Consider the following 16,211-nt stretch of genomic DNA (forward strand, 5'->3'; position numbering starts at 1 on the left):
TACTTAAATTTAAACTGACCAATTATATTCAGGATATTCCTTTAGTATTTTTGGTTGGACTTTTTGGACCCTACTATTTACATGAATTACTGAGCACGTGGATTATTTGATTATTAAAAATTATTTACAGCAACTTCAAACAGAGGGTGTCTGGTTTAGGGGCCCCTGAGCCCTCGGGCCCTTGGGTCTTGGCCACTGCGGTAATCCACCCTTGCATCCCACCAACCAGAGAAGTTGATCAGCAAACACAATTACCTAAATTAAATGTTTTAAATAGCCTACGTATCTATTTAAGGTAAGTAGTTGGAACATAATGTGTTTGTTATGATTAAATCACTGAAAACTGTTTTTATCTTCAGCCTGACAAAAAGTTGTTCCTGTAAGACATTACTCAGGGTTTACATACTTTCTCGTTTCGTACTGGTTCCGCCCTCATGTCCCTTCTAACCAATCAGCGTGCAGTAAAGGGGGGCGGGAAATCCGCGCGTTTCCGGCTTGCGTGTTGTTGCAGAGTGAAAGCTTTGCTCAGGTCAGTGTCTAACCTCGCTGTTTAAGGATTTATTATTCATGTCAAACATTCATCTCAGTAAGATTCTGTAACGAGGAGAGCTAGTTTTCAGCTTTTTGAGGGTTTAAGTGTGAAAGTCTGACTAGTTTGGAAACTGTGCAGAGCTAATGTTAGCTAATGTTAGTAAAGTCTAACAACCTAAAACATATCTACTGTCATTTATCTTTATTTGTACTAAAACAAAGAAGATAACAAAAATCTATGAAGAAACAGAAACAGGAAATATTCTCACAATTTAATACAAGCAGCTTTAATTGTGATTTTAAATTGGGCATCATAACCTGAGATCATATATTTATTTATTTCTCTGGTATTTGGTATTTTTAAAATGTACATTTTTCATTTTCTTCCGTTGAAAATCAATAACAATAAGTTTAGACATCAAACGTGGGATATAAAGTAGTGAATGACTTTAGAGGAACTTCCTGTGCTTGTTTTATTGTTATTTTAAAATGAATAAGTGCTGTAAATACAGAATCTGCAGCTGCTTTTTGTATTTGCAGGTAAATTGAAAGTGCAGGTTATGAATTGTTTGTTGTTAAGGTGAAGGAGTAAAGAAGTGTTTCATGATAGGAGGATTTATTTTTCATTAAGGACTTCAAGAATAAAGAAGTGTCCAGAATTAAGCTGAAATATAAGATTCAGTGAAATTTTGAATTTATAATTAAAATTAAATTTTAATACTGTTTTAATACTCAACATTTTGACTTTTTTCAACTTTATTCTCTACTGCTCTGCTTTTTTCTTGTAATGCGAAAAAACGAATACTTCAAAACTAAGACCAATAATCGTCCTCCTCTCATTGTATATATAAATAATTACACATGCTTTTGAATTTTAACTGCTTGTACCCTGATGTAATTAAGTTTATCATGGAGGGGTTTTGCAGTATGCGTGACCACATAAAACCTCAGCATGTTTGAAGGCTCGCTCGTGTCATCGTGTCGCTCTGTGACTCAGTATCTCTCCAAAGTCTGAAACTAAATCAAGTCGTTTCTTCAACAGGCTGTTTGAAAGCATGAAGCAGCTTCCTCCAGATACCGTGCGGTTGCTGTCCAGCTCTCAGGTCATCACCTCTGTGCTCAATGTGGTGAAAGAGTTGATGGAGAATTCTCTTGATGCTGGGGCTTCAAGCGTCGACATCAAACTGGTATAAACTCACAGTGGAGACAAACCTCAGGACTGAGGGATTCTCTTCCTTTGTGCTTACATTCATAAATGAGTTTTCTCATTGCAGGAGAACTATGGTTTGGACCGGGTTGAAGTGCGTGATAACGGACAGGGCATCAAAGCTGCAGACACTCCAGTGATGGCTGTGAGACATTATACCTCAAAGATCTGCAGCCACGACGACCTGGAGCGTCTGGAGACGTACGGCTTCAGAGGAGAGGCGCTGGGCTCCATCTGTGCCGTGGCAGAGGTGAGAAGTGTTAAAATGACTGAACCTAACCCTGAGAGTTGAGTTTTTTTTTTTTTATGTAGTTTTTAAACATGAATGTTTTGAAAAACGGACGTGTGATTGTTCCCTTCAGGTGTCTGTCATCACAAAGACAGAGGAGGACGACGTCAGCACTCAGTACACCCTGAACTTCACGGGAGGGATCGTTTCCCAGAAGCCGTCTCACTTGGGTCAAGGTGCGACGTGCGTGATTAAATGAGCCTGATAGTGAGAAAAAAGCCAGAAAGTTCTGCATGTTTGATGAGGTTAAAAGGTGGAACTTCACAGTTTTTGTGCACAGTAGTTTTATTTATATGTAACACTAACTGTGTAAGTGTGTTCATCTGATTGGCAGATTGAGACGAGTCTAAACACGAGGTTTGGTCTCATGCACTGAGTGAGAATATAAAGTCACTCGTACACAGTGAGCTCATGCTGTGTGTGGACATCTTGTAGAGAGGTTTGATTCTCTGGCTGTTGGATGAAAGAGATGAAACTAATCTGTTATTTCTGTTATATCCTTTCAAATGTATTAAGCTGCTAACTGTAAATGAGTCCTGCAGTACCACACACATCCCACCTTGCCTTAACTAGAGTCACTTTTATTTTCCTCTTGTTGTTTTTGTGTGTGCACTGTAAGGCCAGAAATGTTCTCAACGTTAGATACGCAGCCGACAACGCAGGACACGCACTTGCGCACCTGGCGTTGGTGGTCGCACCAAATTGCGCGAGGTACAACTACGCGTCCGCAAGTTGCAGTATCGTCAGTCCCGCCAGAGGCGCTCGTGGGCTTAACATATACAGTAGCTGGTTTCTATGGTTTCCCTGGACGTTTGGCGGTTGGCGTGCATATAGGAGGCGGTTTTTTAAAAATGACGGAACAGGACACTATGTTCGAGGAGCGTTTGATGGATATGGTTCGTGATTATAACCATCTTTATGATATCACCCAGCCACTCCACTGGGACAAACATGCCTGCCTGAATAGTTGGAGGCAGATTGGACTTGCCCTCGGTGCCGACATAGATGTGTGTCAAAAGAAATGGAAGGCCATCCGGGACCGGTTTGTCCGTGCTCGAAAAAAAGTGATGGATAAGCGCAGCGGGGATGGGGCAGTAAATGGGACAATAAAGGCATTCTATTCTATGCTATTCTCAAAAAGGTATGTCAGTGAGAAGATCAGTGAAATAGACTATTTAATTTGTTGATGTTCAGGTTGAGTCAAAGTTTTAATGATGTAAGATTGTTACAGTACGAGTGTCCTGGTGGCAGTCTGAGTTTGGATCCGCTCCTTCAGCTCGTTTGCCGTAAATCACTCCCCGATTTCCGACTCTCTCCGCTGTCCTGTCTCTCAAATAAAGACCCCCCCAAAAAAACAGCACCAAAGGTTCACCATCCTTCACCCTTCGTCAAAAAGCCGTTTGACTCTTCTTGTGTTTTGCAGGCACCACGGTGAGCGTCCTGAAGCTCTTTAAGAATCTTCCGGTGAGACGTCAGTACTATTCCTCGAGCAAAAAGTGCAAAGAGGAGCTGAAGAAAGTGCAGGAGCTGCTGACGGCCTACGCTGTGCTCAAACCTGAGCTGAGACTCACGCTCATTCACAACAAGGTCAGTTTCTCCTCTGCACCTTTCAGACGGCTGTTTAATTCACACAAACGTCCTCGCCTCGCTGAGACCACTAGGTGGCCTCATTAGTCTTGAAATAACTCTTCCAGCGTCTCTGTCTTCAGAATCACTTTCTGTTGACATGCTGTATGTTAATGGAGTGCAGCATGTATGCAAACCTTTTTTTAAATCACTGTAACATGTGACAGCACAGAGGACGCCTGTTTGATCAGGAGCTTTATTGACATGATACCTGTATTATTCCTGAGGTGACTCGCTCTCCTGCTGTAGATATACCTGATGTTTCTAACCTTAATTATTATGTTTGGTCCGTCGCTCACTCTGCTGGTCGTTGTGTGTGATGGAGACCATGTGACTCTTTACAGCACTTTAAGAAACACTCGGCCTTTATCAAACCAGCTGTGATCAGACAGTCGTGCTCCAGTGTCGGACTGTCTGATCACAACGTCGGTGTGTAGTTTTTAAACCTGATGTGTGTGTGGTTTAGTGAGGACAAGTGGAACTCGCTTCATTGGTTTATTAAATAGATTTTCCTTCAGATCAGGACTTGTTGTCTCTGTATCACCAGCAGGCAGCATGCATTCATCTGACCTTTGAACTACGTGCAACAACATCTCACACAGCAGCTTTTTAACACTTATTATAACATATGAATATAAACATTTGACTTTAAGAACAGCCATGTTACACAGCACATTGGGAAAGCTGAATTAAGTGTTCGTCCGTTTATTTTCTGAATGAGTAAACATCGTTCTGATTTATCTGGGACACGAAGTCTTCAGATCTGACTTAAAGCTCTGCTGATCTTTTTAAGAAGTCTGCTCAAGTGAAATGTGCTGTAATTGAAAAATGTGTCTGTCAGTAATTATTGATTTATCATCGTGTTGCTGAAATGTAAAAAGAGGAAGAGTTAGAAAAATAACTTCAATCACTAAAGAAGTAAAAAAAAAAAAAAAAAACAGGAGCGAGCCCTGAAGAAAATGATTTAATTTGCCGTCGTGACGCTGTGAGCAACGACACGAAGACGCTCGGAGTCATCTGGAGGTAAAACACAAATATCAAAAAATCTCTCTGTGTGATATTTAGAGAAAAGGTTTGTAAAGAGCCGAGCTGTGAGTCCATCTGACACAGAGTCTTTAACAAACACAATATTTCACATGTTGCAAAGACGGGACGTTTCACACGTCTGCAACTTTTTACTGACCTCATTATAACCACTCCATGAAAAGTCCCGTCATTATTGTTTCCTACTAAACTTTAAAAAAAAAAAAAAAAAGGTTCCATTCAGCAGATGGAAAGAGTCATTTAACAACTTTGTGGTTGGATGAAGTTTCTCACAGAAGAAGCTCAACTAAACAAACAAACACACAAACCAGACGTGCTCGGCTCTTTCTGATTCGTCGTCACTTTGAGAAGATGAGACTGACTTCACGTCTTCTGAGTGAATAACAACACACAGATTCACATGTAGATCTTCTTCATTGACCAACAGGGGGACAGCTGGAGCAAATCAGACTTCACAAAAAATGACAAAATATCAGAGGACATTATCGAGAACAGAAATGTGCAAAAGTAGTGCACGTGACCTGCATGCTCTTTGACATTGCACGCTGGATAAACATGGCCGACAGTCTTTAGTCTTCTGCTCCGGCGCCCTGAAAGAGCTCAAACTGACTCTGAAGTATAGAATAAGCACCTGCCTGATGTATTTCTTACGCTGTTTGCAGGTCAGTCGTGTAAGATCTCTTTTACCGCCTGTCCCCAGGATGTTACAGCGCTGCATTATACCAACTATTTTATGTTGGATTCCATGAATTTACATAATAACATTCGTTTAATCGGCAGTGAAATTATTTAGCAATTAGACATTTCAGTCCGTATGGCCTTTCCCACCGAGGCTAAGCGTAGCTGTCAGGTGCTTCCAACATAAATATGTCTGACTGTGAACTCTGATTTGGATGATTATGACGCCTGAGTAAGCTGCTGAACACAGCTGCCGACTTAACCCCAGATTGTGTTTCAGGCTGCAGCCAGTTTGTACACAGGAGTGTATAGGTGCTGGAGGTCACAGAGAGGCCGAAGCCCTCGGCGATATACGTTTCATAGAAGTCGGTTTGGTGCTCTCACAGGGAGGGGAAAGAAGGCGTTTTGTACTCTCAGCACTCAGTTGTCCCTATCCTTCACCCTCCAGCTCTGCCGTTCGTCCTGTGTCGTGTTTCACAGCTTCTTCAGGAACTGTTTACAGGAGTGATCTGTTTGCATGTGCCAAATTGCGTATTTAATAGCTGAGACATACTCTGAACAGAGTGCATGCTCTGAGAAATCAACACCCAGGAGATATATTCACTGATGGACAGAAACGCCAAAAATCCCACGTGTGTGTGTGTGTGTGTGTGCGTGCGTGCGTGCGTGTCAGAATTGTTTGCATCTTAAATATTTGATCTGACCAATTCCTGACATCACATCAGTTAAATATAAAGACATGAATCATGAATTTAAAGTCTGTTCTTCTTTAAGATTTAAAGTTGTATTGTGTAAAAATAAAACCTTTCAGTTGTTGTTGTTGTCTTCACATTATTTTATTTTAAAGGCCTTTTCTGTACTTTGAAGCGTCCGTGTGTTCGCTGACTTTCTCCAGATGAACCTCTTGGCCGAAATGAAAGATTTCATCTCGGTGGCTTCGTGGCCCACTTACCATCAGAACAGGTGTTTGTTCGGCGTGCTCGTCCTGACGTGGAGGCGTGGAGGTTGACGGCTGTCGTTTGGTTGCAGGTGGTGCTTTGGCAGAAAGCCAAGGTGGCCGATCACAGAAGTGCCCTCATTGCCACGCTGGGATCCAGCACCGTCGCCAACCTGGTCCCATGCCACCATCGCCAAGAGCAACCGGAGGTGAGCTGAGGGGAAAAATGCAGAGAAATGAAGTCGGGTGTTTTTTATTTTCAAAGGTTGAAGAAGATATTTAGATCTTTGTCAGCAGCTTTACTTTAGTCATTCATGTACATCATCAAAAACTCATTTCACATGCAAGATGAGCCAGAAGGAGATAATTAATGCAGCCTCACTGGAAGGTAAGTTATTTAGTATGTCGGGCTCATGTGTTCAGATTTCTCTTCCCGTAGTTGTTTATTGTTTCACCTTTTTCACTTCTCAGCTGGACAAAGTCACATCTAAGCACGCTAACGAAGGACGCCGTGAATGTGAAGAGGGAGCGCGATGCACTCTGATGGACGAGCACGTAGCTCGGCTGAGCTGGCACCGAGCCCTTAGTTTCCCCTCGTGCTCACACCTTGCACTCTTTGCTCTCAAACTGTGGCTCCCAGGTCGCTTCGGCCTCCAGTTCGGAGCCATTAAAACGCCTCACTTTATAAAAGGCAGACACACAAGCTTGTCTCTTGTCTGTTGTAGGATAGTGAGACGACTGCCTCGTCTATGGGTAGTACATTAAACGCTCTTTAAGCGCGGGCAGAGCAGATGAGAGCCTGCACGTTATACTTGACCGTGAGCTAATGGCTTCATCACGAACGCCTGGTCTGAAGCCAGCGAATGTGGTCAGCTGGTGGTTTGCCAACTATTCACTTGCCCTTTTCCCTTGAGTTCTTTTCTGATGAACAGTGAGTGATTTTTGTTAGCTAAGCTTTGTTTTGCTGATTGCAGTTGAATTACCGTCGAGCGGTAACTTTCTGCTTGGTCACGGTAGGTGTCATGTGGCTCGTACCTGCTGCCAGGCTCCAAACTAATCTTGTCTGACGGATGTGGAGCAGCCCTTTTCACCCTGTTTCTCTCTCCTTTTCCTCTTTGTTGTTGTTATTTTGCGGCTGCGTTTTGGTGCCCGGTTATGAGAACGGCCTTTCACCTTTTCCTCTGACTCCCTGTAGCAATGAAAGAGAACTTTTCTCCTCTTTGTCCCCAAGCCCAAAAGCTCGGTGATCAAGGGAACCAGGTTGATAATCTCGCCGGGGCCTCGCTCTGGGAGAGTTGTTTCTTTGCAGAACAAAATGTGACACTCGCTGTTGGCAGCATGACTACGCATACCCGCGGCCCTCTGGGGCCAGAGGTGCCATTCGTGCTCTCATAAAGTGACCCTAATGAGCAGAAATAGAGAGAAGCATATGTGCCCCGACCTGAAACAGCAGTTCATTTATTAAGTTCGTTGGCGTTGCTGCTAATAATGAGCCCGAGGCCACGAGGGGGGAAAAAAGCATGCTTACTTCACTTGCAATCTGTAGAACATTAATAGCTGTCTATAATTTCTTACAAGCTCACATGTATAATGGAGGTTTAAGTGCAGTTGTTCACGATGCTGAGTCATCACTTTTGGTTCATGAGAACTGCCTCAGGCCAGATTCTAGGTGAAGGGTCGTCGTGTGTGTAGGAGAGGCAAAATGTCAAACAGCAGCCGGCTGGGTTTGTTTCAGGATCTTTCTCTTTTTTTTTTTTTTTAAATGTTCACTTTCATGAAGAGTGCAGCAGAGTTGTCGTGTCGGCTTCGTCGGAAACGTAGACGAACATCATCGTTACGTGACTGACGCAGAGAGCGAGCGTTTGAATCGGGATTGATGGCTTCATTTTACCAGATGAATTCATCAGACATGTAAAGTTTCATGATCAGCTGTCCAAACACTCCCGGTACGTTACCATGGCAACAGCCATCTTAATTGATGTTCAGACATTTCTGCATGATTAACGTTGTTGTCACTCTGTCTTTGTTTCAGATTCTTTTAGAAGGCTTTTTCCCAAAGGCTGGAGCCGATTACTCCTTAACGAGCTCCTCGAACCCCGACAGAACGTTTATATCCATCAACAACCGGCCTGTGCACCACAAAGAGTTGATGAAGGTAGGGTCGCTTTGACGATTCAGCACGGCAGAGTTTACTCACTGAATGCTCCTGTGTGTGTTTTAACATGATGATGATGTTGCATCCGTCACCAGTTGCTACGACGACACTACGCCGCTCAGTATCCTGATGACTCAGCCAGAAACCGCTATCCCACCCTGATGCTGAAAGTCACAGTTTCACCTTCCGCAGTGGACGTCAACCTGACGCCGGACAAGACCCAGGTTCTTCTTCAGGACAAGGTATCCTCGTGTTTCAAATGAGACCAAAGATCACGTATGAGAGACTGGACTTCTTTTTTAAAGCCTCAAAAAGCAGCATTTGACTGAGTGGATGTTGTTTTTTTTAATGGGAAGTGACCACACTTGAAAAGCAGGGTTGCTTCTTGCTTATGCTCGTTGTCAGGCTGCCATAAACTACTACTCCGCTTTTAAAGGAAGGATTATTGATCTTTAAAAGTAGCATTCCCTCAGTGCTTCATCTGCATCGGAGGGGGGAAGTGGCTTTAGAGGGAGCACGGGGGGGGGGGGGCTCTGTGCGCCCTCTAAAGCCACGCCCCCCTCTGTGCTCCCTCTAAAGCCACGCCCTCCCCCCTGTACTCCCTCTAAAGCCACGCCCCCCTCTGTGCTCCCTCTAAAGCCACGCCCCCTCACTTACATGCACGAGAATCAAGGTTCAGGAGTGGACCTCAGCTCGTGCTGGGAGTGCGGCCTCGTGCACGCATGGCGTAGAGAACGAGCAGGGAGGCGTGTGATTGGTTCAAAACTCGTGCCGAGTGCCGACATTGGAGTCAAAGGTCCAATCATTTACACAAAAATAAAATAGATTTTATTCATAGGCTTTTATTCATGATCTGGTTTGGAATAGAAAGGCTTTGTTTCCATAACTAACAGACTCGCCCCCTGCCGGCCGTGTGTTTAAAGCACCTGGTACTGATTGCGTCCACCATGTTCAAACCTTGCTGTAGCTAACCACCTCTGATGTTTAGGAAGCCGTGCTGACTGCGGTCGAGGCCTTCCTGGTGTCTCTGTACGGTTATCGGCCAAGCGTTGAGCCCCAGGTGGAGAAGCAGCGTGGGCAGGAGGCGTCTCCCTCGCCACTCAATCCTTCGCACACCGATCCTTCACGATCAGACAATGAACAGAGGGTCACCAACCACAACGGTAACTTCATCAAAGAAACACCTGAACATAGCGACGCAGCTGTCAGAAGTGATTCTGCACTCCACTGCCAGGCCTCAAACAGCAGCTCCTCATCCTCCGTGGTCGAGGACTGGATCATAAACCAGATCCCAGTCGAGCTTGAGCCCAACTTTTCTCTGTATGAGGATCAGAGCTTCACTCAGACCGATTCAGCCATCAGATCCCCCGAGAGACTCGAGGACCGTAACATGTCCGGCTCAGACACGAACAATGATCAGTTATCAGCTGAGGACTGGAGCCGAGGGACGGTTCTGACTGACCCGGTATCAGGAGACCCTCTGCAGCCGGTTCAAATCCATCGACCCACAAAGGCTGATCTCTCTGACTCGGCTGAGGCGAAGGCTGAGAGCAGCTCAGACAAAAAGACCATCAACGCCATAACTGAGAAGCGGGCCGCTCTGACTGCCTACGACCTGATCAGCAACCGCGCCATGAGGGCGCCGCTGTCTCCTGCTGCCCTGTTCGAGAAGGAGGTCAGAGCGGAGGTCCTGAGGGAGAAACCCACAGCCAGCCTGCAGGATATCAGCGTCACCGTGCAGGAGAGGTGGAAAAATCTGAGGGAGGAAGAACGTAAGAAGTGAGTTTCCAGACCTTCACCTTTCCAACCACTCGTTTCCATTTCTTGTTATTTGCGGTGAGAGAGACGGGGGAATGTCTGACCTGTCAGTTGTATGTTTTTGTTGATACGAGCTGCGTTTCTAATTTCCAGACAACCGTGTTCTGGACCGTAACAATCCCTGCAGTACGAGAGGAATCAGTAACCATGAAATCTCCTTTATTATCTGACTGTGATTTATATACACGAGTCTGATATTTGACGACTCCAGAAAAAAACAATCGAAGCGTCACGGTTGATTATTGTTCACCATGCAGACATCCGTCCCTCGACCAGTTTAGATCTGGTCGATGGACTGACTTTCACAAGAATTGAAAATATCAACTGTAAGGTCAAGACGATATCTGAAGATAAAAATAAAAATACACATTTATTTATTATTATTAAAAAGAGAGAGAGGTCAGAAGTGAAAAGGAGTCATATACATTTCAGAAGCTGGAGTCAACAAATGTCCCAAGTGTCTGAAACGTCTGGATCAGTCATAAAGATGAGTGGAAATAAATGTTTTCCTTTCAACAAATTGAAAAAGTCACCCATCGTTAAAACAGTTGTCATGGTAACCACGCTGAGAAATGAGTAGATACTGTCTGATGTATTGCCTCCATTCATTTCTCTGTTCCAACTAGAAATCTGAACCTAAACATGAAGTTTTCACGTTGCAGAATAAGGTGCTCAAACTTTTCACTGCGCGTGATAAACCGAACAATCGCCGTGATGATCGATGATCGATGAATGTTCAGAGACTTTAAGAAAAAGGATTTTAATATCAGATAGATAAACTATCGGCTTTAACTGTAAATTAAAAGTTCCTTTGCGCTCATGTTTACCTTATGACACTTCTCATCAGGTCTAAATGGGATACAAATAAAAACTTGTTGCCATGGCTTCTATCGTTTTCAGGTGGTTTTAAAACAGGTACTGATATCTTTTGATTTCAAAAAAGGAAAAGTGTTGTCGTTGACAAATCTGGTATTGTGACATCCTGTGTTTTATCACACATGAAACACACGAGTGTTTGACCTTCGCTTACGCCATCAAGGTCAAAAGACAAATGACCCAAATCAGTGAAGGAAAGACAGGAGTGAACTTCTTTAAAAAAACAAAAACAAAGACGGATAAATCAAGGTGATCATTTACACGTCATTCTTCACACCTGAGCTCACAAATCCTAAATAAAACAATGAACCGTGCAGTGTGGAAGTATAGTCACCTTTAAATCCATCCAGATGTCATCATTAAAGAGAGTACAGACTTGTGAGCTGCTGGAACAACATCACCTTACTGTGCTGATGACTGCATGCATACCACTATAAAGTCATTACAAAGCTGGAAAGTGTGCATCAGCAGTGGCCCGGGGCCTTATATAAGGTATGGAAGCGTGTATGGAAAAAGACATCTGTTTAGGATCCGGCCTCTCTGTGCGGCTGTCTGAAACATGAAATAAGACGTGGCGAGGACTCGGCTGCTCTCACAGCCACCGTTAAGTGGCACAGCACTTCTAGGAATTACACTTACACAAGTTCACCCAACAGGTTATTTGAATACTGGGGTGCTGAAGTGTCAGCCCTTAATGCTTCACACATGAAGAGCCGTGGAAACATGAGTCGGCAAATCTCTGTATTGCTGAGGAACGCACCTTATAGAAATATAAACGCACACTTCATGATCTCGACATGTTGAGCGAACGCCGCTCTGCTCCGTGTTTAAACTTCTTTAGTAACATCAGCAGATGGAGGCGAAGCAGCTTTGCTACACAGAACATGTTTAACATACATGTTTGTAAGTGTTCAACTTAGCTTCTAAAGATTGACCAGACCGTAAGTGTCAGGGAGCGTTCAAGTCCTGTGAAGATCTTTGGTCACATGTCTCGCTCCGATCGTGTAACCAGAGGCGCTGCTTGTCAAGAGGCAAGGCAGGCGACTGCTCGGGGCCCCAGATCAGTAGGGGGCCCCTGAGGGCTCACAGACTTAAACTAAAGCGGTGGGCAAAGACAGAAGGAAACCTCCTCTGACATCACGGCAGGCGTCACATCTGTGAAAACCAAAGAAAGAAGAAGAGGGATCATCCGTCGTCAGGAGAGAAAAAAGAGGAGTAAGCGTGTGGACACTGGCAGACCTGATGGTGATGTCTTTCAGAACTGATTAATGCCGAGAGCCCAAACAGACTGTAAAACCACCACCGCATGTTAGAACAGACAAAACAAAGAAGGAAAAAAAAAAAGACCTTTCACAAGTTTTAAAACGGAAGTTTAATATTCCATTTCATCAGTCTTTAACCGGCTAATTTGAGCTTAAAGATGGTACTTTGAAATACAGAAACTACAAATCCCCTGCTGCCCGTCAGTATTCGATCCGTACATGTTAGCTAGATAACCTGAAAGACTCATCAGAGGGCCATAAAAACAAGTCATTGCCATGGTAACACGTTAGTTGGGCTCCTGTAATTCAGTCTAATTTATTTGAAAACTACACTGGTTGCTGTTGGGTTAACTCAGAAGGACTCTGTTGAATCCTGCAGGTATGAAGAGCGGGCTAAAAAACACCTGGACCAGCACGACCAGCGCACCAAGCTGGCCTGCGTCGAAGGTCCCAAAGAGACGAGCAGGATCCTCCAGAGAGGCCAAGCGCAGGGCCACAAACGTAAAGCTCCGCAGTCCAACCAGCAGCTGCTGGACGAGCTGTTCTCTGCACAGCCTCAGAAGAAGGCGAGGAATCCTGCGCCGAAGCCGTCGCAGCCCCTCCCCTGCAGTGTGGCTGCCCTTCGGCTGCAGCTTCAGCGCCTTTCATCCCAGAGCGACGCAGTGCCGCGGGGCCTCCGTCTTGTAAACCGGCTGGCCTCTCAGAGCGCCTGGGTCATTTTATGTGGTCAGAGGCTCATGTTGTTAAACCCATTTCGAGTGGAGGAGGCCTTGCTGTTTAAGAGACTTCTAGAGAATAATATACTTCCAGCAGTGAGTCTGCAGAACCCTATACACTTAACAGATGGGTAACGTATCATTCAGCCCTCACCAGCATCACGCACCCTCACAGTTATGCTCTTTATGTATTCCCTGATTACTTTTAAGCTTTGTTTATGATCATAAAATACACTGGTTGCATCTCTCCTGTCCGTCTTTTACAGGAACCTGGGAGGAGCCGAGTATACCGAGGCTTTGTGCAACATGGAGAAACAAAACCCCGATCTGAATGGAGGAGCTCATTTCTCCGATCCCAGGCTGGTGGCCAACGGGTTCAAAATCAAACTCACTCCAGGTACATTAAAAAGCAGCTGTGAGAAAATGTAATGTTTCGTTGATTATGGCGCCCCCCGTGGACCAACGGTAGTCTTCATTTATGTATTCTGTCGTAACCTTGAACCTCTGAAATCATCGGCTTAATTTGTCCAAAAGAAACAAACGTGTCAACAATGCGAGTTTGTTGTAAATGATTCCACATTTATGGAGAGAAAAAACAAAGTGCACATTCTGCAAGTTCAGAAAAACACAATAAAGTGCATTTTGTATAATATGTGACCTTTAATAAGTCGACCTGCTCGTACGGGATATTTAACAAAGGACAGAGCATTTTTTTTTATCTTTTCATTCATAAGAAAAAAGTCGTTAAGTTTTTCTGAGGCTCCATTTATAGTTCTGAAAGTGATGATTTACTGATTGAACTTCTTATAAATACAACCAAAGATAAAGGTCATGAAAGTTACATGAAAGTTTTAATGTATGATTGTGATGTTTGCTCTGCCTCTTCATCGTATGTGTAATGTTGCTGTTTTTTTGTCCTTATTGTTTCATTTCTGTCTTTTTAAACCAACTTTAGTGTCTTTGAGTTGAATGAAAAGTAAATAAAATGTATTATTATTATTATTATTATTACAACACTGTGACAGTGAAGTTGAATAGCTCTCCCAGTGAGACTTGCTTCCTCCCTCTTCTTCTTCATTATTGATTTCTCTGTTAAAGGGTAAACAGCGGTGCCCTGTGAGTGTTGCTGGAGTTGTTCACCTCAGTTGACATTGGCTCTCGGCCTGACAAAGTGGTCTCACAGTGGGTTCGTACCCCAGCGTGCAGGTGATGAGAATGGCTGCCCTTTAAGTTATTCGAGGAATTTTTCATTTGGCAGTGCCAGCCTCGGTGGGTGTGCGTGAGACTGAAGGCAGCAGCGTGTACGAGATGGTTTCACTGCACAGTTCCTGCTTTTCTTACCATTGTTTGATTTATTTACATTGATTTGATAAAGCAGCTCGAATAGTGTTAGATGCACTTTTATTTTGTTGCTTTTAAACCAGCACAGAAATATTTGAGAAATGTTATAAATGTCTCGTCTTCTGCAGGTTTTTATTCATACCTTTCTGTTTTCATTTTGCTTCCAAAGTCATGAATCAGAAATATAAATTGTGAAAGATTTGCAGTATTTCCTCGAGAAATGAGAGGCAATTATTCTTCCACCCTACAAGACAACTTCCTTCCAGTCTGCTGGGGTTTCTATTAGTCATTTAACACTCCATTTGGCTCTTGGCTTGTTTGACTTGGTCATCAGTCCAGCCGTTAACCACAATATTTATTTATTATTCTTTCCTGGAGATAGTAGTAGCGTCTGGAGTATATTAATCCTTGTTTTCTGCTTGTTTTGGCCAGGCCTCGCGTCAGCAGAGAGACATCTGGAAGTGACAGCGATGGCAGACTGCGTGCCTTTCCTCGGTGTAGAGGACCTCAGGGAGATCCTGACTGCAGTTCTTCACAGGAAGGCCCAGACTGTGCAAGAGTGCCGGCCTCTCAAAGTCACAAATTACCTTCAAGTGAGAGACGCAGATTATATCATCAGTACTGTAGACTGAGTTTGTTTGTTTTATTAAATATCTGAAGGGGGACATTTTCTCCCCACAGGGTGAAGCCGTACGACTTGCACGCCAGTTGCCTACAAATTTATCCAGGGAGGATGTGGAGGAAACCCTCCTACGGATGGAAGAGCAGCTCGGGGAGAGAAACCAGACCTGCATCCACGGACGACCTTTTCTCCATCACCTTACCGACATCCCGTCGACGGACCAGGAAGCTAAAGCTCTGCTCGGGCCTTTAGGGCTGTAAGACACTGAGCTGATTCAAAGAGAACCTCAAATAAAAATCTATTTTGTGCACATCTCAATCAAGCATGTCACTCATCTGAGACATTCACCATTTTAGATGCATTATTATTCATTCCGACTTCTTGCTTTATTATTTTATAAATCCTCTGTGATCAACACTTACACACCTGGTTTTCTCACAGAGCAACAAAAGACACGTGTAGCTGCACTAAGAGTTGAGGGAAGGATGCAGGTTCGAGTCCGCTGAAGGTCTCAGAGAGTCTCGATGAGGAAAGTAAACGGGTCGTGCTCTCGTAGCAGCGAGGAATAATCTGGATAAGAAATGAAGTTTACTTGTTGCCTTAAATGTGCTGAAACCAAAATTAAATAGACAAGGTGACAAAGCAAAACAAAAATAACAATTCTCCAGACTGTGAACACTTAGGATTCGATAGCTGGCATTACTGACAGCACATGCAGCGAAGCTATTAATTTATGCATTTAATAAATTTAATATTTGTGTTAGATAAAGTTATTTGTTAAAATATCAGTTTTCCTACATTAAAAAACATTTTAATTCCTTCCTAAAATGTCCTCTATTGTGTAATTTAGTCTTATCTGGGGCGCTGGTGGCCTTGTGGTTAGTGTGTGCAACACAGGCTGTAGTCCTTTAAGCGGGCGTCCTGGGTTCAAATCTGACAGACACGTCAGTCCCCACTTTCTCTCTTTGATTTCTGACTCTATCCACCGTCCATATCTCGGCAATAAAAGCATAAAAAGGCAGAAAAATAAACCTTTAAAAATATCTCCGAAGAAGGTGCGTGTTACTTTTAACTTTCATGGAGTTTCCACAGTAAAAACTATTCAATGT

At 43.8% G+C, this 16,211-nt stretch overlaps 1 protein-coding gene across 2 annotated transcripts; it reads left to right on the forward strand.

Moving 5' to 3' along the window:
* Window positions 1-442: 442 nt before the first annotated feature.
* On the forward strand, window positions 443-15,376 carry pms1 (PMS1 homolog 1, mismatch repair system component). Of its 2 annotated transcripts, none has more exons than XM_079357021.1 (13): window positions 443-529; window positions 1,574-1,718; window positions 1,806-1,988; window positions 2,101-2,203; window positions 3,451-3,614; window positions 6,405-6,521; window positions 8,345-8,467; window positions 8,563-8,709; window positions 9,456-10,246; window positions 12,803-13,270; window positions 13,406-13,536; window positions 14,913-15,073; window positions 15,162-15,376. In XM_079357021.1, the coding sequence occupies exons 2-13, from the start codon at window positions 1,587-1,589 to the stop codon at window positions 15,360-15,362; spliced, it is 2,721 nt and encodes a 906-aa protein (XP_079213147.1). In that variant the 5' UTR covers window positions 443-529; window positions 1,574-1,586; the 3' UTR covers window positions 15,363-15,376. The 2 variants fall into 2 exon arrangements, with proteins under 2 accessions (XP_079213147.1, XP_079213148.1); XM_079357022.1 differs by having other exon boundaries at window positions 12,803-13,235.
* The last annotated feature ends 835 nt before the right edge of the window (window positions 15,377-16,211 follow it).

This window comes from Symphodus melops, assembly GCF_947650265.1.
Source record: "Symphodus melops genome assembly, chromosome: 12".
NCBI classification, from domain to species: domain Eukaryota; kingdom Metazoa; phylum Chordata; class Actinopteri; order Labriformes; family Labridae; genus Symphodus; species Symphodus melops.